The sequence below is a fragment of the Palaemon carinicauda genome, chromosome 24, assembly GCF_036898095.1.
Source record: "Palaemon carinicauda isolate YSFRI2023 chromosome 24, ASM3689809v2, whole genome shotgun sequence".
NCBI classification, from domain to species: Eukaryota; Metazoa; Arthropoda; class Malacostraca; order Decapoda; family Palaemonidae; genus Palaemon; species Palaemon carinicauda.
Window position 1 is genome coordinate 101,488,504 of NC_090748.1, and position 25,379 is coordinate 101,513,882.

Sequence of the window (25,379 nt, forward strand, 5' to 3'; positions counted from 1 at the left end):
TAAGGTGCTAGACACAGCCAGAAAAGTTACTTGTGTGACACAAGCTACATGATATTAGTGAAATCAATTTCTAGATCATTAATATACTAGAGAATGTATACATTTCTTGCTCAATGAGAAATGTAGTAATTAAAACTTCTCCAAACAGTAGTTAAATGGGAGAATTTCTTTTGCAAAGAAACAATACTAGACAAAGAAATAAACAACAGAAGTTCTCAAGAAATCAACAGATTACCAAAAGAAATCTACTTAAATCATATAAAATCTAACATTACTAAAAAAGTGAAAGCATAAAACAAGACTTATTAGATGTGGCACTTATTTTCCATGGATTTCAAAGTAAAATAGTTTAATGAAAATGCATCAAACCTGTGGAGTAACTGCCACCAAATAATTAGTTCTGGATCAATAAAACTGATATAATACAAGAAAGCTCTCAAAGTTTTCTTTTCCAGGTATTGGAGGACAGAATTTGGAAGATAGGTAAAATAGTACTAAATTTAAAAAAAGACGAGAAAAGAGAACTTAATCTTGTAAGCACCATAAATTAGCACAATTTATATGCAACTTCCTTAGGATAGAAACCTCTAAAAAGGTTAAAATTAGTTGCTAGAGAAATGGTATTGGAGTAGCTGTTTATAGTCAAAACCTCACTTCAGCCTTTACAAAGTTCCTATCAGAAGGATATGGATCTCTGTAGTTGACTCCACATCTATTTGAAACTAACATCTACCAATAAAATTCTCTTCAAAATTTTGTCCGGTAATTATTATACAGATGTTACTATACAGTTTAAAGAAATTACTTTTTTTTACAGAAAATCTAAATGATCTTGATTATATTATGATCATACAACACTCCTGGAATGTTTGTATTTCTATGTCCGATGCTGTAGAGAAGCATTTTCCCTATGAAATAAATGAGAATCAAAGACTTAATGTATAAGAATGTCTAAATGCAAATCTATTACTGGCTAATGAGAGATCTTTCAAAGTGCCAAATTCTATAAAGGTCATCATGACATGAAGTTCTACCTGACAAAATAAGAATTAATTATAACTTAGCTAGTCCTTAAAAACTAATAATAAAATATATCTCATTTTTGAAACAATTCACATAAAAGGGAAATTCTCCTTAGACTGATATATAAATCTCCATCATTATAATTGTATCAAGTTGTGTTTGCTTATAAATATAGTCAAGTGCAATATATTTCTTGACATTTATTAAATGCTTAAAAAAGGCTAAATAGATCTAAAATGGTTTGTTACAGGAGTAAACATAGCTAATACAATAATATATTGAAATTCGAATACTAACTTTTTTGTCTAGATAACAAACATAAAAAATGGGGCGTTGGTTAGTTGGAGGTTCGAGACGAGATTAAATTCACGGACAGGAAAATTTAAGATGCACTGATGCTCTTGAAAGATGTAAAAGTTGCCAGGTAAAATAATGGTATAGCACAAAATAGATTAGCACAAATACTTTAAAATATAGATTACAAAATAGAGTCACTTCCTCTAAAAGTTTACTTCTATAAGTAACATGAATATATATCCGCAAAATCTTAGACAAATGAACGAGAGCTACAAGCAGACACAGTAACAATAATCAATAATCTCCAAGGAAACAAGGGAATAACAATGGATTTTAATTCTTATATAAAGTGATGAATCTATTAAGCTATGATTTGATTCTTTATATCTTAAACAAACCATACAGTAATTATATTTGCTTATGGCACTTATAAATCTATAAACAAAATAAAGTTTTACTGGAAAGTATACCAGTCATTTAACACTCGATTTACCTTACTGCTAAACTTACATTCCAGTTAAATGCATTTAGATCAGATTTTCATTTATAAGCAAACACATATGATCCTACTTTTCATTCTCAACGCTGACATTTTGGAAGCTTACTAAAAGTAATATCACTCCTTTGTTGTTTAACCTATGGCATAACGAGGTCCCATGCAGGATAAAATATTCTCAGGATACACAATTATATTTTGCAAAATGTTAAGATATTGTATCTTACATTCCATTTACAGTACGATAAAATTATCACAATAGTATAAAGTGATTCAAATTATGATAATGATTACTATCTGTTCGAGTGTACAAGTATTTGTATCGATCATTTATTTATTTACATTGTCTCTCTCCAAAATGCGATTTGATGACTTCACAACTCAAAGTTTGAAACCTTCAACTGCTGGATGTTGTTTCGAGCTGGAAAAAAATGGTATAATTGTCAAATAATCTACTAGCTAAAGCAAAAAATTTAGCCTACAAGCCATGGCTAAAGATGGTCTAAGCTTAATAAGCAAAACTATAGTAAATAACGGGTGAGACAATCTCAAAGTAATCACCCACCTTACCCAGCAATTGAGCCCATTCCTCAACTATGTTAGGAAAAGATGTACGAGCCAATGGAAGGATCTGGGAAAAGGCTGTACCCTAAAAATATCCTGGATACATTTCGAGAATATGCAGATGCTTTTAATAATAAGTGTCCATACAAGTTGCAAATGAATCAATCATACAAGATGTCATAATTTTCGGGTCTGAATATGTATTCTGCTTTCCTGTGGACAGATAGAACAGAGTAGCCAAAAACAACTGTTCAGACATGCATAGTAAATATCTATCTCATTAAAGATTCAGGTTCCTTCTTAGATAAGAGCTTAGGAACTGTACGAACTTTCATGAAATCAGATAGTTAGATATCAGGGAATCCAGCTCCACCAATGGTGATGCTACTGAATGCTACATTAAAACCTTCCTTCAGAGTTTACACAAGTATGAACTAAATCATAGCTAAGTCTATTAGACCGACAAGATGGGATTTTTTTTTTCATAAAAACCAAAACGGAGATCATCTTTGGCAGAGAAAAGGTCTGTTAAATGTTTCAAGAGATGTAAAAGTGCTTGCAAATATTTATGCCTTGAAAACTATAAGGGGAGCTTAAAATACTCTTCAAAAAATATAACATGCATGAGAATGTTGACATTCTTATGCTGGAAGAATCCCTCCTTCCTGATCAAAGAGATTGTCACAACATTGTGATTGTTTTTAGGATATGAAGCATCGTATAGGAATAATGGCCTCTTCATTTTCCAAGCTGAAGATGGCCTTTGATACACAAATTATGCTCTATCATCCCAACACACTTCATCTTTCTTTGCTGATTGCTAGTGAGACTGAGACAGAGGTAATTCCTCTAATTACAGGGTATCCTACCACTTTGTAAATAAAATCAAAATTCTATGTATATGATACCGGTACATGCAGTAATTTGCAATGTAAACTAAAAGAATCAGAAATCCCAAGATTGTGAATATAAGAACCTCTGCTTACAACACACCATGTAGTTAGTGCATAGAAAGGGGGACTTGCTCATGAAGTAGCACAAACACTGATATTCAAAAACTTGAAAAATATTTCAGAAATTTATGTAAATTCAATCATACTTCTATTGTTGACACTTATGAATAAAGTTTCAAAAATTAGGAAAATCTAATAACACATCTTTGGAGACGACAGAGATAAAAACAATGGAAAAAGTACCCATGAAAAAACAATGGAAAAAGTACCCATGAATTAATTAGGTGAATATTCATCCACACTACTGTTTCAGTAACAGCATAATCTGAGAGGTAGAGTCTGAAAATGTTTCTTAATATAAGATCTCATCCCATTACAATTTTTTAATGAGCTCATCATCTTAGGAAGGATTCATACACTTTAACATAATGCAAAACATTCAACTTTCAACAAAGGACAATGGTTTAAAAATTTACATCTCCCCTTTAAAATAAAGAAAAAGTGTTCAACTATATATATAACCATATATATATTTCTTTCCTGTCATGCTCAGGGGAGGAGAGGGAGTAGTCATACCAGAGAGGTTCACAAGAAAACTACATTCTCCCACAAATTGCCGAACCAGCGGGTCGTAGTTAGGAAAGTGGGAGGTAGTGGGAAGAGATGAATATGTGTGTGCATGTCTACCTAAATATTTAGACACCATTTTTGAGGGCTCAGGTGCACTAGTATTTAATAATGATAACTGTCAGTCAAACACCTCAATATAAATGCCAAAATTCTTTCAAAGCTTGTTCTACCTGACTGGTAATTATGGAATTGGTAAACTTACACTTTCATCTTTTTATATAATTCCATAACCTGTAATCTATTCCATGACTGAAAATCAACATACCAAAGTATAAATGGATATAAATTCTCACAAAGTACCTCAAAAGTTACTCACCCTCGAAGTATGTTGTGTCCGTAGCATCATCGGGCTGTGGGACAAAGGGTGCTTGAGTATCCCTTAAACACGTCCAGTCAATGCACGAGAAAAGGGGACTTGATTTTAAGGTGTCGAAATTAGATCTGCTCTTGGGATCATAAGCCAAGAGTTTATCAATCTCCTCTACTGCTGCTGAAGATAAGGCTTCATCATCTTGTGGCCAAGGAATATCTGATGGAAAATATAAAAAAAACTTAAGCCTTGGATATTTCTATAATTCTAAAAGACTGGTCCATGTTTGGTATGTTTTAAAAAACGATGAAAATTCGGACAACAAAAATTATAGTCAAATAGCCACTAACTGAATAGACGTAAAAAAGTGGACAAAAGTATATGGTATTACGCAGTGAAACTAAAAAGAAAAAATGTGATACCAGCTATGGACTGCCATACTATACAGGGCTCACCATCGTCTGTCTTATCCCCTACATAAATAATACCATGAGTTCTAAATTGGTGAGAGTCTACTAATAAATGCTAGTAAAAATTCAAAGAAATAACTATAAAATCAACTGTACTTTTGGCTACATACCAATGTTGAAAACTTACCTCTTTGTAAAATATTATGGAAAACTGCATCAGGAGTTTCATCGTTAAATGGAGGAATTCCAGTCATGAATTCATATAAGCAAACACCTAATGCCCACCAGTCAACAGCTGGACCTGGAAGCATAAGTTAACATACACATAAATACTTTCTCTATGGAGTTGGACCTGAGTGCAAAAGTTAGCACATATATAAATAAACAAACAATGGCATAGTAAAGATTACAGAGATGATAGGAGTGTCACGACTGAGACAGTAGAGGCATGTGTTGAGAATGGATGATGGGGAGGGAGTGGGGAGGGCTTAGGAGAAACCTGCTAAGGGGAGAAGAACAAGAGGGAGGCAAAGAATTAGATGGTGTGATAAGGTGAAGATATGGAAAGAAGTTTGGTGGAAGAGGATGCCTTAGATAGAAGGCAATGGAGAGGGAGCATCAGGCAACCCACCCCTTAATGTAGGGACAATTTACAATAAGGTAAAAAGATAATGAGAACCATAAACCTAATTATTGTGGGTATTTCACAAAACTTGAAGCTACCCTTGAACTTTAGACTACTTTTTCAAAGCATTACAGTCGGCATTATGAAATGTTTTAATAAAGAAATTTCATTACTCTAGATGGTGTCTCAGTTTCTCTCAGTTACTATAAATGGTAGCTCTAAAGTAGTTTTGTAAAAATAGAATGGTTAAGTTTTTCAGGTAATGAAATATCAAATGTTTATGACATATATATTATAAAATATTCTTACAGGGCCAATATGTAACACTCATGCAATGATGGTAAAGATATATAATTATAAAAAATCATAACTTTGTCAACCATATTACTAACCATGCCCCAATCTCAGTAGAAGCTCGGGTGCAAGATAATCAGGGGTGCCTAGAATTCGGGATTCTGAGCCGATGGGAGGTTTGGCTCCTCTCCGTACACTTTTAGGTGCTCTTAATGGTGTATGACCAAGCATCTGAAGTGGAGTACTTGGAACACTCTGAAATAAATAAACCCTCGTTAAAAAAATTAGTGCGAAATAAAGACTGAACCTACCTTTTTTGTTAATCAATAAGAATTTATTTTCAAAAGCAAGTTTTGAAATTTTTATTTATTGCTATTTTGTTACAGTGGCTAGCAATGAAAATCCTCATTAAAAGAATGTGGGACACTGGAAAATTTTGTAGAAACACATCCCCTGATAAGGCTTCGGGAATGCAAGCAGCGAGTCTATTTACAGAAAATGCTTTGTAAACTTTCTGTGCTATTTAAAAAAGGAAAACCTAGTCACTTTTAAATTAGTTCTTTGTCAAAACTGAACGTAAGAGCAAAAAGGGTGACGACCGAGTGTCCAGAAAGCAAAAATTAAATTATTCAAATATGTTATTTTCATTAGTAAAATAAATTTTTGAATATACTTACCCGATAATCATGTAGCTGTCAACTCCGTTGCCCGACAGAATTCTACGGACGGGATACGCCAGCGATCGCTATACAAGAGGGGGGTGTACTCACCAGCGCCACCTGTGGCCAGGTACTGCAGTACTTCTTGTTGACACCACCTCAATTTTTCCTCGGTCCACTGGTTCTCTATGGGGAGGAAGGGTGGGTCAATTAAATCATGATTATCGGGTAAGTATATTCAAAAATTTATTTTACTAATGAAAATAACATTTTTCAACATTAATCTTACCCGATAATCATGTAGCTGATTCACACCCAGGGAGGTGGGTGAAAACCAGTGTACATGTATATCAAGAAGCTAAGTATCCCGTATTTCATATTATCAGTTATTCAAAATAACAATGAAATTATAAGTACCTGGTAAGGAAGTCGACTTGAACCATTACTCTGCCTTTAATAAGTTTGTCTTCCTTACTGAGCGCAGCGTTCCTCTTAGGAGGCTGAACAACTCTAAGGTGCTGAAGTATAAAGGGCTGCAACCCATACTAAAGGACCTCTACACAACCTCTAACCTAGGCGCTTCTCAAGAACGAATTGACCACCCGCCAAATCAACTAGGATGCGGAAGGCTTCTTAGCCTACCGTAACAACCCAAAAACAACAATAAAAGCATTCAAGAGAAAGGTTAAAAAAAGGTTATGGGATTAAGGGAATGTAGTGGCTGAGCCCTCACCTACTACTGCACTCGCTGCTACGAATGGTCCCAGGGTGTAGCAGTTCTCGTAAAGAGACTGGACATCTTTGAGATAAAATGATGCAAACACTGACTTGCTCCTCCAATAGGTTGCATCCATAATACTCTGCAGAGAACGGTTCTGTTTGAAGGCCATCGAAGTAGCTACAGCTCTCACTTCGTGGGTCCTTACCTTCAGCAAAGCAAGGTCTTCATACTTCATGTGAGAATGAGCTTCTCTAATCAGAAGCCTTATGTAAAACGAAACTGCGTTTTTGGACATAGGCATCGAAGGTTTCTTGATGGCACACCATAAGGCCTCTGATTGTCCTCTTATAGGTTTTGAAATTTTAAGATAGTACTTTAGAGCTCTGACAGGGCAAAGAACTCTCTCTAGCTCGTTACCCACCATGTTGGAGAGGCTAGGAATTTCGAACGATCTAGGCCAAGGACGTGAAGGAAGTTCATTTTTTGCCAAAAACCCGAGCTGTAAGGAACATGTTGCTGTTTCGGATGTGAATCCTATGTTCCTGCTGAAGGCGTGAACCTCACTAACTCTTTTGGCTGTTGCAAGGCAGACGAGGAAAAGAGTTTTGAGAGTAAGGTCTTTGAAAGAGGCTGACTGGAGAGGTTCAAATCTAGGAGACATAAGGAACCTTAAGACTACGTCTAGATTCCAGCCTGGAGTGGACAAGCGACGTTCTTTAGAGGTCTCGAAAGACTTAAGGATGTCCTGTAGATCCTTGTTGGAGGAAAGATCCAAGCCTCTGTGGCGGAAAACTGATGCCAACATACTTCTGTACCCTTTGATCGTAGGAGCCGAAAGAGATCTAACATTCCTAAGATGTAACAGGAAGTCAGCAACTTGGGTTACAGAGGTATTGGTAGAGGAAACTGCATTGGCTCTGCACCAGCTTCGGAAGACTTCCCACTTGGATTGATAGACTCTACGAGTGGAAATCCTCCTTGCTCTGGCAATCGCTCTGGCTGCCTCCTTCGAAAAGCCTCTAGCTCTAGAGAGTCTTTCGATAGTCTGAAGGCAGTCAGACGAAGAGCGTGGAGGCTTGGGTGTACCTTCTTTACGTGAGGTTGACGTAGAAGGTCCACTCTTAGAGGGAGAGTCCTGGGAACGTCGACCAGCCATTGCAGTACCTCTGTGAACCATTCTCTTGCAGGCCAAAGGGGAGCAACCAACGTCAGCCGTGTCCCTTCGTGAGAGACGAACTTCTGAATAACTCTGTTGATGATCTTGAACGGCGGGAATGCATAAAGATCGAGATGGGACCAATCCAGCAGAAAAGCATCCACGTGAACTGCTGCCGGGTCTGGAATTGGGGAACAGTACAATGGGAGCCTCTTGGTCATGGAGGTGGCGAACAGATCTATCGTTGGCTGACCCCACAAGGTCCAAAGTCTGTTGCACACGTTCTTGTGAAGGGTCCATTCTGTGGGGATGACTTGACCCTTCCTGCTGAGGCGATCTGCCGAGACATTCATATTGCCCTGAATGAATCTCGTTACCAGCGTGAGGTTTAGACTTCTTGACCAAATGAGGAGGTCCCTTGCTATCTCGTACAGCTTCCTCGAATGAGTCCCTCCCTGCTTGGAGATGTATGCCAAGGCTGTGGTGTTGTCGGAGTTCACCTCCACCACCTTGTTTAGCAGGAGGGACTTGAAGTTCACAATTATATAATAGTGTAGATCCTGTTGTCCCTTTGAATGAGAATTTAGTCAACATAATTGATAGGCGTATCCCTTCTCGTGTGCTAAGGTACCGAGTGAAGGACAAACCGTGGTTCAATGATGATTGTAGACGTGCTTTTTTGGAGAAGCAGGAGGCCTATCAACTTTGGAAGGGTAACAGATCAGATTTGACCTGGAACAACTATACTCAGCTTCGAGCTTTTGCTCAGAGAGTTTATGCCTCAACTGAAAAGGAGTACAATTTAACCATAAAAGAAACCCTTTCTGGTACAACTCAGGAACATAAATGGTGGTCTACCCTTAAATCTGCACTCTTTGGTGTAGATGCAACAGTTCCTCCTTTACTTAAACCAGATGGCTCAGTCACTCACTGTCCAAAGGAAAAGGCAACCCTTTTGGCTGATGTTTTTGACAGTAAACAGAGTAATGAAAAACTTGAACTTCCTCATTCCTGTTTTCCTGAGGCTAAACTAACTAGTTTAGCTTTTCGATCTCGTGTGATTAAAGCTCTGTTGATGGACCTTGATGCTTATGGAGGTGTAGACCCAAATGGTATTTTTCCTTTGTTTTTTATAAAGACAGCAGATTTCTTAGCTCCAAAGTTATCTGTTATTTTGCGCAAGTTAGCAAGAAGAGGAGCTTTTAGCACTAGTTGGAGAATTGGTAATGTTACTCCTCTATGTAAATGTGTTTGTGGTAGCTCAAATCCCACTGATTACCGCCCAATTTCCATAACTCCCATATTATCTAAAGTTTTTGAACGTCTTCTGGCAAAACGTCTTAATAGGTTTGCTGAAGGTAATCATCTCTTCCCTAGTTTGCAATTTGGTTTTCGTAAAGGCCTTGGAGCATGTGATGCCCTTCTTACAATCTCCAATGCTGTACAGAAATCCCTTGATTGTGGTCGGGAAGTTCGTATGATTGGCCTTGATTTTAGTGCTGCCTTTGACCGTGTTAATCATGAGGCCCTTGTTTTCAAACTGAAACAGTTGGGAGTGGGTGGGTCGTTTCTTAGCATTATTATTGATTTTTTAAGTAATAGATCTCAAAGAGTTGTTGTTGATGGGCACCATAGTGATTATAGGAATGTGATATCCGGTGTTCCACAGGGTAGTGTTCTTGGCCCATTACTTTTCATACTATATACACATGACATGTGGTTTGGCCTAGAAAACAAGCTTGTTGCATATGCAGATGATGCTACTCTCTTTGCATCAATTCCATCCCCTGAATGTAGATCTAGGGTTGGTGAATCCCTTAATAGAGATTTAGCTAGAATTAGTGCATGGTGCAAATTATGGGGTATGAAGTTGAATCCTAACAAAACTCAAAGTATGATTGTAAGTAGGTCAAGGACGGTGGTTCCTCAACATCCGGATCTCAGTATCGATAATGTTTCTTTAAATATGTATGACTCTTTCAAAATTTTAGGTGTGATTCTCGACAGTAAATTTACTTTTGAGAAACATATAAGGTCTGTGTCTTCTTCAATTTCACAAAAAATAGGCTTATTGAGAAAGTCTTTCAAGATTTTCGGTGATCAATCTATTCTGAAGAAGTGTTTTAATTCTTTCATTCTACCTTGTTTTGAGTATTGTTCTCCTGTCTGGTATTCAGCTGCTGATTCTCATCTTAATTTGTTGGACAGAAACTTACGGTCTATTAAATTTCTTATTCCTGATCTAGATATTAATCTCTGGCACCGTCGTTCAATTAGTTCATTATGTATGTTGCATAAGATTTTTCACAACTCTGACCATCCTTTACATTCAGATCTCCCTGGACAATTCTATCCTGTTCGTAATACTAGGCAGGCAGTTAATTCTAATAGCCAGGCCTTCTCCATCACGAGGCTCAATACTACGCAGTACTCTAGAAGTTTTATTCCAGCTGTGACCAAGTTGTGGAATGATCTTCCTAATCGGGTGGTTGAATCAGTAGAACTTCAAAAGTTCAAAGTTGGAGCAAATGCTTTTTTGTTGACCAGGCGGACATAGTCTTTTTATAGTTTATTTATGACATATTTGTTTTTGATGTTGTTGATAGTTTATTATATGACATGTCTGTTTTGACGTTGTTTCTTATTTTAGAATGATTTATTGTTAATTTGTTCTCTTCATTTATTTATTTCCTTATTTCCTTTCCTCACTGGGCTATTTTTCCCTGTTGGAGCCCCTGGGCTTATAGCATCTTGCTTTTCCAACTAGGGTTGTAGCTTGGATAGTAATAATAATAATAATAATAATAAGGCCAGATGTACTGCCAACAACTCCTTGCAATTGATGTGAAGCGTTTCCTGTTCCTTGTTCCATGTTCCCGAGCATTCCTGTCCGTCCAAGGTCGCGCCCCAGCCCGAGTCTGATGCGTCCGAATAGAGATGAAGATTGGGGGTCTGAACAGCTAACGAGAGACCCTCCTTGAGAAGGATGTTGCTCTTCCACCACATGAGAGTAGTCTTCATCTCTTTGGTAACAGGAATAGAGACCGCTTCGAGCGTCATATTCTTGTCCCAGTGAGCTGCTAGATGGAATTGAAGGGGGCGGAGGTGGAGTCTCCCTAACTCGGTGAACAGGGCTAACGATGACAGGGTCCCTGTTAGACTCATCCACTGTCTCACCGAGCATCTGTTCCTCTTCAGCATGCTCAGTATGCACTCTAGGGCTTGGTTGATTCTTGGGGCCGACGGAAAAGCCCGAAAAGCTTGACTCCGAATCTCCATTCCCAGGTAAACGATGGTTTGGGAAGGAATAAGCTGGGACTTCTCTAAGTTGACCAAAAGACCCAGTTCCTTGGTCAAGTCCAAAGTCCAACTGAGACTCTCCAGACAGCGACGACTTGTGGGGGCTCTTAACAGCCAGTCGTCTAAATAAAGGGAGGCTCTGATGTCCGCCAAGTGGAGGAATTTCGCAATATTCCTCATCAGTCGCGTAAACACCATAGGTGCCGTGCTTAGGCCAAAACACAGGGCTTGGAATTGGTACACAACCTTTCCAAAAACGAATCTCAGAAAAGGTTGGGAGTCTGGATGAATGGGGACGTGAAAGTAAGCGTCTTTCAGATCCAACGAGACCATCCAGTCCTCCTGCCTGACCGCTGCTAGGACCGACTTCGTCGTCTCCATAGTGAACGTCTGCTTGGTGACATAAGCATTGAGCGCACTGACGTCCAGCACCGGTCTCCAACCTCCTGTCTTCTTGGCCACCAGAAAGAGACGGTTGTAGAAGCCCGGGGATTGATGATCCCGGACTATCACCACTGCCTCCTTCTGTAACAGGAGCGACACCTCTTGATGTAACGCTAGCCTCTTGTCCTTTTCCTTGTAGTTGGGAGAGAGGTTGATGGGAGAAGTGGTCAGAGGGGGATTGCGGCAGAATGGTATCCTGTAACCCTCCCTTAGCCACTTGACAGACTGGGCGTCTGCACCTCTTCTTTCCCAAGCTTGCCAGAAGATCTTGAGTCTGGCTCCTACAGCTGTCTGGAGAGGAGAGTCAATGTTTGCCTTTCGAAGACTTGGTACCTTTCTTGGACCTGCCCCTGTGACCGTCTGGGCGGGTACCTCCTCGGCTGGGGGCTCTGCCACGAAAGGGCGGAATAAATCTGGTAGCAGGAGTATCAGCCACTGGGGTGCGGTAAGTTCTAGGAACTGAAGGAGCAACCTTAGCCTTCCGTGCTGAAGAGGCCACAAGATTATGCGTGTCCTTCTGAATAAGAGCCGCAGACAATTCCTTGATAAGATCCTCAGGAAACAGGAACTTAGAAAGAGGAGCAAAAAGTAACTGTGACCTTTGGCAAGAGGTGATACCAGTGGAAAGGAAGGAGCAAAGTTGTTCCCTTTTCTTGAGGACTCCCGATACAAACATAGAGGCAAGTTCGCCGGAACCATCGCGAATTGCTTTGTCCATACAGGACATGATCAGCATGGCCGAGTCTTTGTCAGATGGGGCAGTCTTCTTGCTCAAGGCCCCCAGGCACCAGTCGAGAAAATTAAAAATTTCAAAGGCGCGAAAGACTCCCTTCAAGAAGTGGTCCAGGTCAGAAAAGGTCCAGCAGACCTTAGAGCGTCTCATAGCCGACCTTCGTGGAGAGTCAACCAAACTTGAGAAGTCAGCCTGGGCAGAGGCAGGGACCCCCAAGCCTGGTTCCTCTCCTGTGGCATACCAGACGCCCGCCTTAGACGTCAGCTTAGGAGGTGGAAACATAAAAGACGTCTTTCCCAGTTGCTGCTTGGACTGCAACCAATCCCCTAACATTCTCAAAGCTCTCTTTGAAGATCTAGCGAAGACGAGCTTAGTGTAGGCAGACTTAACAGGTTGCATGCCTAGAGAGAACTCGGATGGAGGAGAGCGAGGGGTAGCAGAAACAAAGTGATCCGGGTATAACTCTCTGAACAGAGCCAGGACCTTGCGAAAGTCAATGGAGGGTGGTAATGACTTGGGTTCCTCCACGTCAGATGAAGGATCATCCAGGTGAGCAGCTTCATCCTCAGAAACCTCATCACCTGAGGGTTGAGAAGCGAGAGGTAAAGTTAAAGCGGTATGCTGAATGGCTGAATCCTGAAGAGCGGGTGCATGCGCACTTGCGGATTCATCCTCAAGTCTCTGTTGAAGAGGATGAGGGCTGGTAATGACAAAGTCATGAGGCTGGGATGAAGGAGGTTCTGCGGAGGTCTGAGGAGCAAGCGTGGTGAGAGGCGACTGTAGTAAAACATGAGGCTCATGCTGCATAGACTGCGGTTCAAGTTGAATGGGAAGAGGCTCAAGCCGAGGAGAAAGTGGTAGATGCATGCGTTGAGGTGGCTGACTCATAGCATGAGGTTTCTGCCTCAAGAGTTGCGCTTGCTTCAAGGGTTGAGGTGGCTGCGCAGAGAGAGGCTCTTGTCTCACGAGTTGAGGTTCTTGAGGTGCTTGCCTCGAGAGTTGAGGTTCTCGCCTCGAGGAAAGTGGAGGTGGCTGCTGCGAGAGTTGAGGTGGCTGCCTCAAGGATGGTAGAGGTTGTCGTACCTCAAGAGGTTGCTGCCTCGAGGATGGTTGTAATGCAAGATACTCCTGCCTCAAGGGTAGAGGAGGTTGTAAAGCATAAGGCTCCTGCCCCCATTGTTGAGGAGGTTGCCGCGTGGTAAGAGGCTCCTGCCTCAAGGAAAGTGGAGGTTGCTGCACAGCGCTGGTATCTGGCAACTCCCAACGCGGCAGCTCACGCATGGAGGTAGCTTGAGGAACCTCAACCTCATACGTCTGGCAGATTGGACTGCGCAGAGGAGGAGGAGCGCTCGCAGGAGGAGGTGTATTAACCTTCTCTGCCTGAAACTCCCGCATCAACACCGCAAGCTGCGACTGCATAGTCTGCAGCATAGCCATCTTAGGATCAACAGAAGTTGAGGTCTGTTGAGGCATAGCTTTAACAGAAGTTGAGGTCTGTTGAGGCATCGCCTTACCTCTCTTAGGAGGCGTGCAGTCACCTGATGACTGCGGCGAGTCCGAGCTAGCCCAATGGCTACACCCGGGCTGTTGGACTCGCGCGGTCTGGACTTTACGCTTAAGAGGTCTTGAGACCTGAGTCCAGCGTTTTCTCCCAGAAAAATCTTCTGCAGACGAGGAAATTAAGGGCTCAATCGTCTGAGAGTGGAAGTGACGATCTCTATAAGATACGCCCGCAACCACTGAGGATACTACTGTGCGCCGATCAAGGCCTGCCGAACCCTTTTGCCCTTCGACATTGCTTCTCCCCTGGGCTTGGGAGCTTGCAAGAGGTCCCGGACTGGGAGGACGACTGGCACGCACAGAAGTATCCTCACACGCAACACTGACACTGACACTAGCACTAGGCACAGCACTGGCACTACCACTTCCCACTGCACTTTTCACTTTAAGTTCCTTGACGTCTGCCAAGAGGAACTTGTGGTCACTCACTACCGACTCCACCTTATCACCTAAAGCCTGAATGGCACGTAAAACATCCGACATATCAGGCTGAGCACTAATAGTAGGTTCGGGGGTAGCCACTACAGGGGGAGGAAAAGGTTGAGGATCATGGGGGGAGGAATAAAGTAAAGAGCGAGCCGAACTCCTCCTAACTCTCTCTCTCTCTAACTTAGTGGTATACTTGAGGAATCGAATAAAATCAAGTTCCGAAAGTCCGGCACATTCCTCACATCGATCTTCCAACTGACAGGATTTTCCCCTACAGTCGGAACAAACGGTGTGAGGATCAACCGAGGCCTTCGGAAGCCGCCTAATACAAGTCCTACATCGTCTTTGGGGAGGAGCTTGAGAATGGTCGGACATCTTGAATCAGAGAACAGTCAAGGGGGATTCCAAATTAAAGCAAAGATCGTTATACCATTAATCAAAATTAATCCAAAAGCTATCTAAGCTAAGGGAAAAGCTTCCTGTATAGCGAAAGCTGAAATCTCAGAGCAATACTTCACCAAAACCGTGAACAAAGACTCCAAAATTATAAGCGTATCAATGTAGGTCTTGCCGGAAGCACGACAGAGGAAAAATTGAGGTGGTGTCAACAAGAAGTACTGCAGTACCTGGCCACAGGTGGCGCTGGTGAGTACACCCCCCTCTTGTATAGCGATCGCTGGCGTATCCCGTCCGTAGAATTCTGTCGGGCAACGGAGTTGACAGCTACATGATTATCGGGTAAGATTAATGTTGAAAATTTACGGTTTAAAGGCTACACATCAATGGCAGGGGCAAAGGACACTGACATTGCCCTCTCAAGCAGGACAATGCTTGAGAGACTGACCATACTGTATATACATAAGATCACTGCCCAAACCCCTCTCCACCCAAGCTAGGACCAAGGAGGGCCAAGCAATTGCTGCTGATGACTCAGCAGATAGACATATAGGCTCCCCCAAACCTGCCATCCTTAGCTCACAAGGATGGTGAGGTTGCAGCAATAAAGAAACTAACAGGTTTGATTGGGACTCGAACCCAAGTTTGGCGTTCATCAGTCAGGGACGTTACCACATTGTTCGAGAGAGAAAGCTTTCGATAAAATTCTTGAGGTGAGTCTTTCTCAATGCAGTATCTCCCTCCTCCTTCTCTCTCGTCTCCTTTACACCAGTTACGACTCTCTTTAAAGCTAAAGTGCGAGTTAATTTGTTAATGTTTCTATTTTCTATAGTGAATCATTCATTTCTGATGTTAGGGGCTATAAATTGTTCGTTGATTAGCATTTCAAAACTTTTAAAAATTAGTGTGAATTTATGGACGTGTGGAACACATCGAGTGAATTTAACTTATTTCTTATAGGGGAAATGTTATTTTCCTTAGTAAAATAAATTTTTGAATATACTTACCCGGTGATCATGTAGCTGCAACTCTGTTGCCCGACAGAAAAAACCTACGGTCGGGATACGCCAGCGATCGCTATACAGGTGGGGATGTACAACAACAGCGCCATCTGTCGAGTAGGTACTCAGGTACTTCTTGTCAACAAGAACCAATTTCCTCCTCGGTCCACTGGGTCTCTATGGGGAGGAAGGGAGGGTCCTTTAATTCATGATCACCGGGTAAGTATATTCAAAAATTTATTTTACTAAGGAAAATAACATTTTTCAATATTAAACTTACCCGGTGATCATGTAGCTGATTCACACCCAGGGGGGTGGGTGGAGACCAGCATACATGTTAACAATAGAAGCTAAGTATCCCGTATTTCATTTTAGCAGTTATTCAAAATAACAAACATAAAATAAATAAGTACCTGGTAAGGAAGTCGACTTGAACAATTACTCTGCCTTTTTAAGTACGTCTTCCTTACTGAGCCTCGCGATCCTCTTAGGATGCTGAGCGACTCCTAGGTGCTGAAGTATGAAGGGCTGCAACCCATACTAAAGGACCTCATCACAACCTCTAATCTCGGCGCTTCTCAAGAAAGAATTTGACCACCCGCCAAATCAACCAGGATGCGAAAGGCTTCTTAGCCTTCCGTACAACCCAAAAACAACAATAAAAAGCATTTCAAGAGAAAGATTAAAAAAGGTTATGGGATTATGGGAATGTAGTGGGTGAGCCCTCACCTACTACTGCACTCGCTGCTACGAATGGTCCCAGGGTGTAGCAGTTCTCGTAAAGAGACTGGACATCTTTAAGGTAAAATGATGCGAACACTGACTTGCTTCTCCAATAGGTTGCATCCATTACACTCTGCAGAGATCTGTTCTGTTTGAAGGCCACTGAAGTAGTGACAGCTCTAACTTCATGTGTCCTTACCTTCAGCAAAGCATGGTCTTCCTCATTCAGATGAGAATGGGCTTCTCTAATCAAAAGTCTGATGTAATAAGAGACTGCGTTCTTCGACATCGATAAAGCAGGTTTCTTAATAGAACACCATAAAGCTTCTGATTGTCCTCGTAAAGGCTTTGTACGTCTTAAATAGTACTTAAGAGCTCTTACTGGGCAAAGTACTCTCTCTTGTTCGTTTCCAACCAAGCTGGACAGACTTGGAATCTCGAACGATTTGGGCCAAGGACGAGAAGGGAGCTCGTTTTTAGCCAAAAAACCAAGCTGTAAGGAACATGTAGCCGTTTCAGATGTAAATCCTATGTTCCTGCTAAAGGCGTGTATCTCACTGACTCTTTTAGCTGTTGCTAAGCAAACGAGGAAAAGAGTCTTCAAAGTGAGATCTTTAAAAGAGGCTGATTGAAGCGGTTCGAACCTTGCTGACATCAGGAACCTTAAAACCACGTCTAAGTTCCAACCAGGTGTGGCTAACCGACGCTCCTTTGAGGTCTCAAAAGACTTAAGGAGGTCTTGTAGATCTTTGTTGGTGGAAAGATCTAAGCCTCTGTGGCGGAAGACTGCTGCCAACATGCTTCTGTAACCTTTGATCGTAGGAGCTGATATGGATCTTACATTCCTTAGGTGTAAAAGGAAGTCAGCTATCTGCGTTACAGAGGTACTGGTTGAGGATACTGAATTCGCCTTGCACCAGCTTCGGAAGACTTCCCATTTTGACTGGTAGACCTTGAGAGTGGATGTCCTCCTTGCTCTGGCAATCGCTCTGGCTGCCTCCTTCGAAAAGCCTCTAGCTCTTGAGAGTCTTTCGATAGTCTGAAGGCAGTCAGACGAAGAGCGTGGAGGCTTGGGTGTACCTTCTTTACGTGCGGCTGACGTAGAAGGTCCACTCTTAGAGGAAGAGTCCTGGGAACGTCTACTAGCCATTGCAGTACCTCGGTGAACCATTCTCTCGCGGGCCAGAGGGGAGCAACCAACGTCAACCTTGTCCCTTCGTGAGAGGCGAACTTCTGCAGTACCTTGTTGACAATCTTGAACGGGGGGAACGCATAAAGGTCTAGATGGGACCAATCCAGAAGAAAGGCATCTACGTGAACTGCTGCTGGGTCCGGAATCGGTGAGCAATAAATTGGGAGCCTCTTGGTCATCGAGGTAGCGAACAGATCTATGGTGGGCTGACCCCACAGGGCCCATAGTCTGTTGCAAACATTCTTGTGAAGGGTCCATTCTGTAGGGATGATCTGACCCTTCCGGCTGAGGCGGTCCGCCATGACGTTCATGTCGCCTTGAATGAACCTCGTTACAAGCGATATCTCTCGATCTCTTGACCAGGTGAGGAGGTCCCTTGCGATCTCGAACAACTTCCTCGAATGAGTCCCTCCTTGCTTGGAGATGTACGCCAAGGCTGTAGTGTTGTCGGAGTTCACCTCCACTACCTTGCCTAGAAGGAGGGACTTGAAGCTTCTCAAGGCCAGATGAACTGCCAGTAGCTCCTTGCAGTTGATGTGAAGTGCTCTTTGATCCGGATTCCACGTGCCCGAGCATTCCCGACCGTCCAGAGTCGCACCCCAGCCCGTGTCCGATGCGTCCGAGAAGAGAAGGTGATCGGGGGTCTGAACAGCCAGTGGCAGACCTTCCTTGAGAAGAATGCTGTTCTTCCACCAAGTCAGTGCAGACTTCATCTCTTCGGATATAGGAACTGAGACCGCTTCTAGCGTCATGTCCTTTCTCCAGTGAGCAGCTAGGTGATACTGAAGGGGTCGGAGGTGGAGTCTCCCTAACGCGATGAACTGGGCCAGCGATGAAAGCGTCCCTGTTAGACTCATCCACTGTCTGACTGAACATCGGTTCCTTTTCAGCATGCTCTGGATGCATTCTTGGGCTTGACTGATTCTGGGGGCCGACGGAAAAGCCCGAAAAGCTCGACTCTGAATCTCCATACCTAGATAGACTATAGTTTGGGATGGGACGAGTTGGGACTTTTCTATATTGACCAGGAGACCCAATTCCTTGGTCAGATCCATAGTCCATTTGAGATTCTCCAGACAGCGACGACTTGACGGAGCTCTTAAAAGCCAGTCGTCCAAATAGAGGGAGGCTCTGATGTCTGCCAAATGTAGGAATTTGGCAACATTCCTCATCAGTTTGGTAAACACTAGAGGTGCCGTGCTTAGGCCAAAGCACAGGGCTTGGAACTGGTAAACGACCTTCCCAAAGACGAACCTTAGGAAAGGTTGGGAGTCTGGATGGACGGGGACGTGAAAGTACGCGTCCTTTAGGTCTAACGAGACCATCCAGTCTTCCTTCCTGACCGATGCTAGCACCGACTTCGTCGTCTCCATGGTGAACGTCTGCTTGGTGACAAAGACATTGAGAGCACTGACGTCCAGCACCGGTCTCCACCCTCCTGTCTTCTTCGCTACTAAGAAGAGACGGTTGTAGAAGCCCGGGGATTGATGGTCCCGGACTATGACTACCGCTCCCTTTTGTAGCAAGAGAGACACCTCTTGCTGTAAAGCTAGCCTCTTGTCCTCCTCTCTGTACCTGGGAGAGAGGTCGATGGGAGTAGTTGCTAGAGGGGGCTTGCGTAAGAATGGAATCCTGCACCCCTCTCTGAGCAACTTCACAGACTGTGCGTCTGCACCCCTGTTCTCCCAGGCCTGCCAGTAGTTCTTGAGCCTGGCTCCCACTGCTGTCTGGAGAGGTTGGCAGTCAGACTCTGCCTTTTGAGGACTTGGAACCCTTCTTCTTTTTGCCACGTTGACTATCGGCACGGGTACCTCCTCTGCTGGAGGTTCTGCCACGAAAGGGCGGAATGAACCTAGACGCTGGTGTGTCCATCCTAGGTCTAGGCACGGAAGGTAAAGCTGTGACTTTACGTGCGGATGACGCCACCAGGTCATGGGTATCCTTCTGGATCAACAAGGCAGCAATCCCCTTGATCAGCTCTTCAGGAAAGAGACACTTGGAAAGCGGAGCAAACATCAACTCTGACTTCTGACATGGTGTGATCCCCGCCGACAAGAAGGAGCAAAGGTGATCTCGCTTCTTAAGAACTCCTGACACGAAAGAAGCTGCAAGCTCGCCAGACCCATCCCGAATGGCTTTGTCCATGCATGACATGATGAGCATGGCAGAGTCCTTATCCGAAGGGGAGGTCTTTCTGCTTAACGCTCCCAAACACCAGTCCAGGAAGTTGAAGATCTCAAACGCACGAAAAACTCCCTTCAAAAGATGGTCCATGTCCGAAAAGGTCCAGCAAATCTTGGAGCGTCTCATAGCCAGTCTGCGGGGAGAGTCTACCAGGCTTGAGAAGTCGCCCTGGGCAGAGGCAGGAACTCCCAAGCCGAGATCTTCTCCCGTGGCATACCAGACGCTAGATTTGGAAGCAAGCTTGGTGGGGGGGAAAGATGAAGGACGTCTTCCCAAGTTGCTTCTTGGCCTGCAACCACTCTCCCAGTACCCTTAAAGCTCTCTTGGAAGAGCGCGCGAGTACGAGCTTCGTAAAGGCAGGAGCTGCTGACTGCATGCCTAAAGCGAACTCAGAGGGAGGTGAGCGTGGGGCTGCAGACACAAACTGGTCCGGATACAACTCCTTAAACAGGGCAAGGACTTTCCTAAAGTCTAAGGAGGGAGGCGTAGTCTTGGGTTCGTCTAAGTCGGAGTGTTGATCGTCCAAATGAGCAGCTTCGTCGTCATCAGATATTCCTTCATCCGAAAGCTGAGGAGGAAGCGGCAAAGGAGTAGAAGAAGGCTGAACGGCTGAATCCGGCAGCACGGGTGCATGCGTAGCTGCACTGGATCCAACATCATGCCGCTGCTGGTCAGTCTGAGAGCTGGCAACAACAAAAGCGGAGTGGAGGTGCGTGGTGGGGACTGCCGTGGGTTGCGGAGACTGCCGCATTGCGTCAAAACACGGCAGCTTGACAGCACCTTCCCACTGCTGATGCGGTAGCTCACGCATGTCAACGGAGGGAGCCGCATGTCGGCTAACGTCAACATGCGTCTGGCAGGGTCGACTGCGCATCGGTGGTGGAGCTCTCACAGCCGGAGTGTGGGAGCAGGCAGCCGCAGTGTCTGCTGAGCGCACAACCGTGGCAGGTTGTAGGTTAACGGGTGCAGCGTCAACCTTCTCAGCACGATACTCCTGCATGAAGGAAGCTAGCTGAGTCTGCATAGACTGCAGCATAGACCACTTAGGGTCTACAGTGGTAGGTGCGGCAACAGACGGAGTGATTGCCTGCTGCGGAACCACTCTACCTCTCTTGGGAGGTGTGCTGTCTTCGGAAGACTGCGGCGAGTCCGAACTGACCCAGTGGCTACACCTGGGCCGTTGGACTCGCTCGGAAGGGACCTTGCGCTTGAGAGGTCGTGAGACCTTAGTCCAGCGTTTCTGGCGAGAAACTTCTTCCAATGACGAGGAATGAATGGGCTCACTCGTCTGTTTGTGGGTGGGACGATCTCTGCAAGATACGTCCGCAACCACTGAGGGTACATCTGTACGCTGATCAAGGCCTGTCGAACCCTTTGGTCCTTCGACATTGCTTCTCCCCTGGGATTGGGAGCTTGCAAGAGGTCCCGGACTGGGAGGACGTCTGGCACGAACAGATGCACCCTCATGCGTAACACTGACACTGACACTTTTCACCGCACTTGCACTCACTACACTTCCCACTGCACTTTTCTCCTTCAACTCTTTGACGTCGGCCAAGAGTTGATTGCGGTCATTCGCTAATGACTCGACTCGGTCACCAAGAGCCTGAATGGCACGCATCATGTCCGCCATCGAGGGTTGATGAGAGCTAGTAGAAGGGTCGGGTGTCACCACTACAGGGGAAGGAATAGGTTGTGGGGCATGGGGAGAGGAAAAATCAAAAGAGCGAGACGAACTCCTCCTGATCCTATCCTTCTCTAGCCTACGTGCATTCTTAAGGAATTCATTAAAATCGAATTCCGAAAGCCCAGCGCATTCCTCACATCGATCTTCCAATTGACAGGATTTACCCCTACAATTGGAACAAACGGTGTGAGGATCTATAGAGGCCTTCGGAAGACGCCTAGAACAGTCCCTAGCGCTACACTGCCTGTACTTGGGGACTTGAGTAGGGTCAGACATCTTGAATTAGTCAAAGGGGAGAATCCAAAATCTATCCAAGTCGTCAACAAATAATCCAAAATCTAATCAATAAAGCTTGATAAGGTAATGATAATAACTCCTGAACAGCGAAAGCTAATATCTAGAGAGAATACATCACCAAAAAGCGTGAAATCAACTCCAGAAACAACAGCGTATCAAGTAGGTCTTGCCGGTGGCACGACAGAGGAAAAATTGGTTCTTGTTGACAAGAAGTACCTGAGTACCTACTCGACAGATGGCGCTGTTGTTGTACACCCCCACCTGTATAGCGATCGCTGGCGTATCCCGACCGTAGGTTTTTTCTGTCGGGCAACAGAGTTGCAGCTACATGATCACCGGGTAAGATTAATATTGAAAAATTATTTTTAGTTTACAAGTATTTGTTATTCATTTATACTAGTTTCTAAATACCCTGTATTGCAAAAATAAACAAAACATAGAAGTAAAAACTCCTTAAGGTCTCAATCCTATGACCAACTGTGTATTAATCCTTACTTTTATTCTTCCTGGTGTGTGATAACTATGAAAATGTTGCATATGCTGGCTGAAAACACTAGATCCTCGAGAGGAACCATTCTTTCTGAGATCAAAAGACATCTCCTTTTCGGGTGTGTCCAACATCATGTCACTTTCGCTGTACCATCTTACAATCTAGAAAGAAATTGAAATAAGGATAATTAAATATATTATTTTTCTAGAAATAAATATTGTATGAATACAAAATCTCGTCTTTTTTTTTTTGCATTTATTCAAACTAAAATGAAAAGACTGTGCGTTTGTAAAGCATTATATATAGGAAATAAAATTTAGAAAAACTTTATAATCAGTTATATGAACACTTTTTGTTTCATTAAATGTCATGAACCATGTATAACAGTAATAAAGTACAGATATATTTAGATTCAAAGATAGCCTTTTTTCTGGTGTTTTAACTTCACACCACTTCCACTGTACCACCTCACTATCTAGAAGTAATTTTCAGTTACCAAACTTTAAGCCACAGAACAGGTTTCCCCGAATTACTGGAATTTGTATCAATATCAACCAGGTGACACTAATTATTTAAAACATGTGAAGGTGATAGCAGCACATATACAGCAATCTAATGTCCTTCATAAGATGCCAAGTGATATGTTATCTAAACCTTCACAGAAAAAAACTACCGGTATTTGTTTATTAAATGAGGTCACAAAGCAGTGCCTTTATACTGTCAATACAAGATACCACACGTGATTGTATAATGATTTCTTCTGCTCCTTTTATTCTAACATTTGCTCATTACTTTTATCTTTAAAACATAATTTTGGTTTATTAAGGGATAAATATGCTGTAATTATCAGTTAAGTCTTATGGTATTGGTGGAATGACTGATGAAATTATAAATTCGGGACATATGGTTTAGGGTTAGGGCATGGAAGGGCATTGAGAGGAATGGTGCAAAAGGGGAAAACTCTGCAGTTGCGCTAGTGCTAGTAGGTAAAAGTTAATCGTACGTGGACAGCGATGAGGGAGGAAACAAGAGTTGAGGTATGGTAGAAAGCTTGCAAGTGAGTGCAGAACAGACCTTAAACCAATGACTACAGGGTACCACTTGAGGTGGACTAAATACACTTGGGTGGAGTTTGTAGAGGTCTTTTAGTAAATTTTCATCATATAACGTGTATGCACATAATTATTGGTAATAAATACTCATTGGATAGTTAGAGGATATTTTCTTATTAATAATAATTCCTGAGTTTTACTCATGCTTAAGCGAAGGATACCTTTACAAATGTTTCTTTGGGAATGTAACCATAACACATATTGACACATGCCTGAACTGTACTGTATATAGGTTTTGCAATTGTGTAAGAACATATATATACCCATACCTGATTTCCTTTTCGATTAATATTTTCTTTGCTATGCAGTAATCCTCTATTACTTATATTCATAGGAGAAGGAATGTTTTCTTTGTCAGGCAGGAAAACATCGTCGTCGTTAATAGCAGTCGAGCCAATTTCCTGCATTTGACGTAAAGGGACATCTTTTCGTTTGGACCTGTTTGTACATAGAATCAAGTTATAAACATAAACAAAAGACATCTTATTTTTATATATAAAATGACAATAAAAAAACCTTAGTTTTTATGTAAACACAATACCTAAATTTTAAAAAACCATGAAAATTATCATGAGAATATTGTATCCTCTATTTTTACATAAATATATCACGAGAATACAGTATTTGACCAAAGACAACAAACAGTTGGACATATTTCCAGCAAACAAGAGCATAAATAAAAAATAATTCATACCTTTTACTAGTTCCAACCAAAGAACTTTTTGGCGATTCATCAGAGTTGGAAACTTCTGGAGCTGAAGTAGCAAGTGGACTCTTCTTAATATTCTGCTTTTTTGTTACCTGTCCATGAACTCCCAAGACTCCAAATTGTCCGGTGAGTCCAGTTGAAGAACTGTGTGCGTACACAGGCGGACTCAGAGCCGATCCTATGGATCTCTTGATGCCGCGTGACTGACACGGTACTTTAAAGTTCTCATTTTGGCAAGTGCTCAAAGTGGGTGAGAAAGTAATTTTCTTATCAATATTATTTTGTTTGGTGGGCTCCGAGATATCACTTATTTTAGATATAGAACTGATATTCACGTCAGTAACATCTTTGGTAATTGATCCATCTGCTTTAGCCTGGGTATTTGCAAGTCTCCCAGATGGGAAACTAGGATTTACATTCTCAAATGAAATCTTCCCATCCAAATCATTATCACATACAGGAGGGACTGGTGAACTCGTGGCGATATCAGCTGAAAAAATACATTTTGGTAACGTCCTCAGAAGGCCCGAAGAACTCGTCGTCACCGGGGACATGTGCTGGGACAGCTGTGATAAAGCACGTAACCTCGGGTGACACTTGTGGCCGATCTTCTCCGTTTCCTTTGGGACTTTAGAAAATCCTGAAGGCATTAGCTCAGGGCAGTCTTCAAAGACATCTGATATACAGTCCTCTAATCCTATATCTGGGAACACATCACTATATTCAGAAGATCTAAATGGCTTCATTCCCATGGCCTCTATGCTGCTATTATTATCATCAGGTGGCTTTTCTATTTGCGATTTATTCTCAATCTCACAAGCTTCAACATTCATGGCATCGGAAGGTGGCCCAGAATTTATGGAATTGCTCCCTATTTGTATATTACATTCTTCCTCAAAACTCACACCTAAATCTTCACTAATATTCTGGACAGGAGAATGATTAATTGGTAGCACACTCAATTCTCCGCTGTTATTTGAAGAG

At 42.7% G+C, this 25,379-nt stretch overlaps 1 protein-coding gene across 1 annotated transcript in view; it reads right to left on the reverse strand.

The window, feature by feature from the left end:
* Positions 1-1,000: 1,000 nt before the first annotated feature.
* The window catches only part of gwl (serine/threonine-protein kinase greatwall), a 69,846-nt gene continuing 45,467 nt past the window's right edge, over positions 1,001-25,379 (reverse strand). Inside the window, exons 10-16 of the mRNA XM_068348398.1 lie at positions 24,381-25,379; positions 23,956-24,124; positions 22,580-22,735; positions 5,701-5,857; positions 4,871-4,984; positions 4,280-4,492; positions 1,001-2,237 (exon numbers count right to left, since the gene is read on the reverse strand). The exon at positions 24,381-25,379 is cut by the window's right edge and continues 370 nt beyond it. Coding sequence (XP_068204499.1) covers positions 2,191-2,237; positions 4,280-4,492; positions 4,871-4,984; positions 5,701-5,857; positions 22,580-22,735; positions 23,956-24,124; positions 24,381-25,379 — 1,855 coding nt within the window. The 3' untranslated portion in view covers positions 1,001-2,190. The remainder of the gene's footprint in view (positions 2,238-4,279; positions 4,493-4,870; positions 4,985-5,700; positions 5,858-22,579; positions 22,736-23,955; positions 24,125-24,380) is intronic.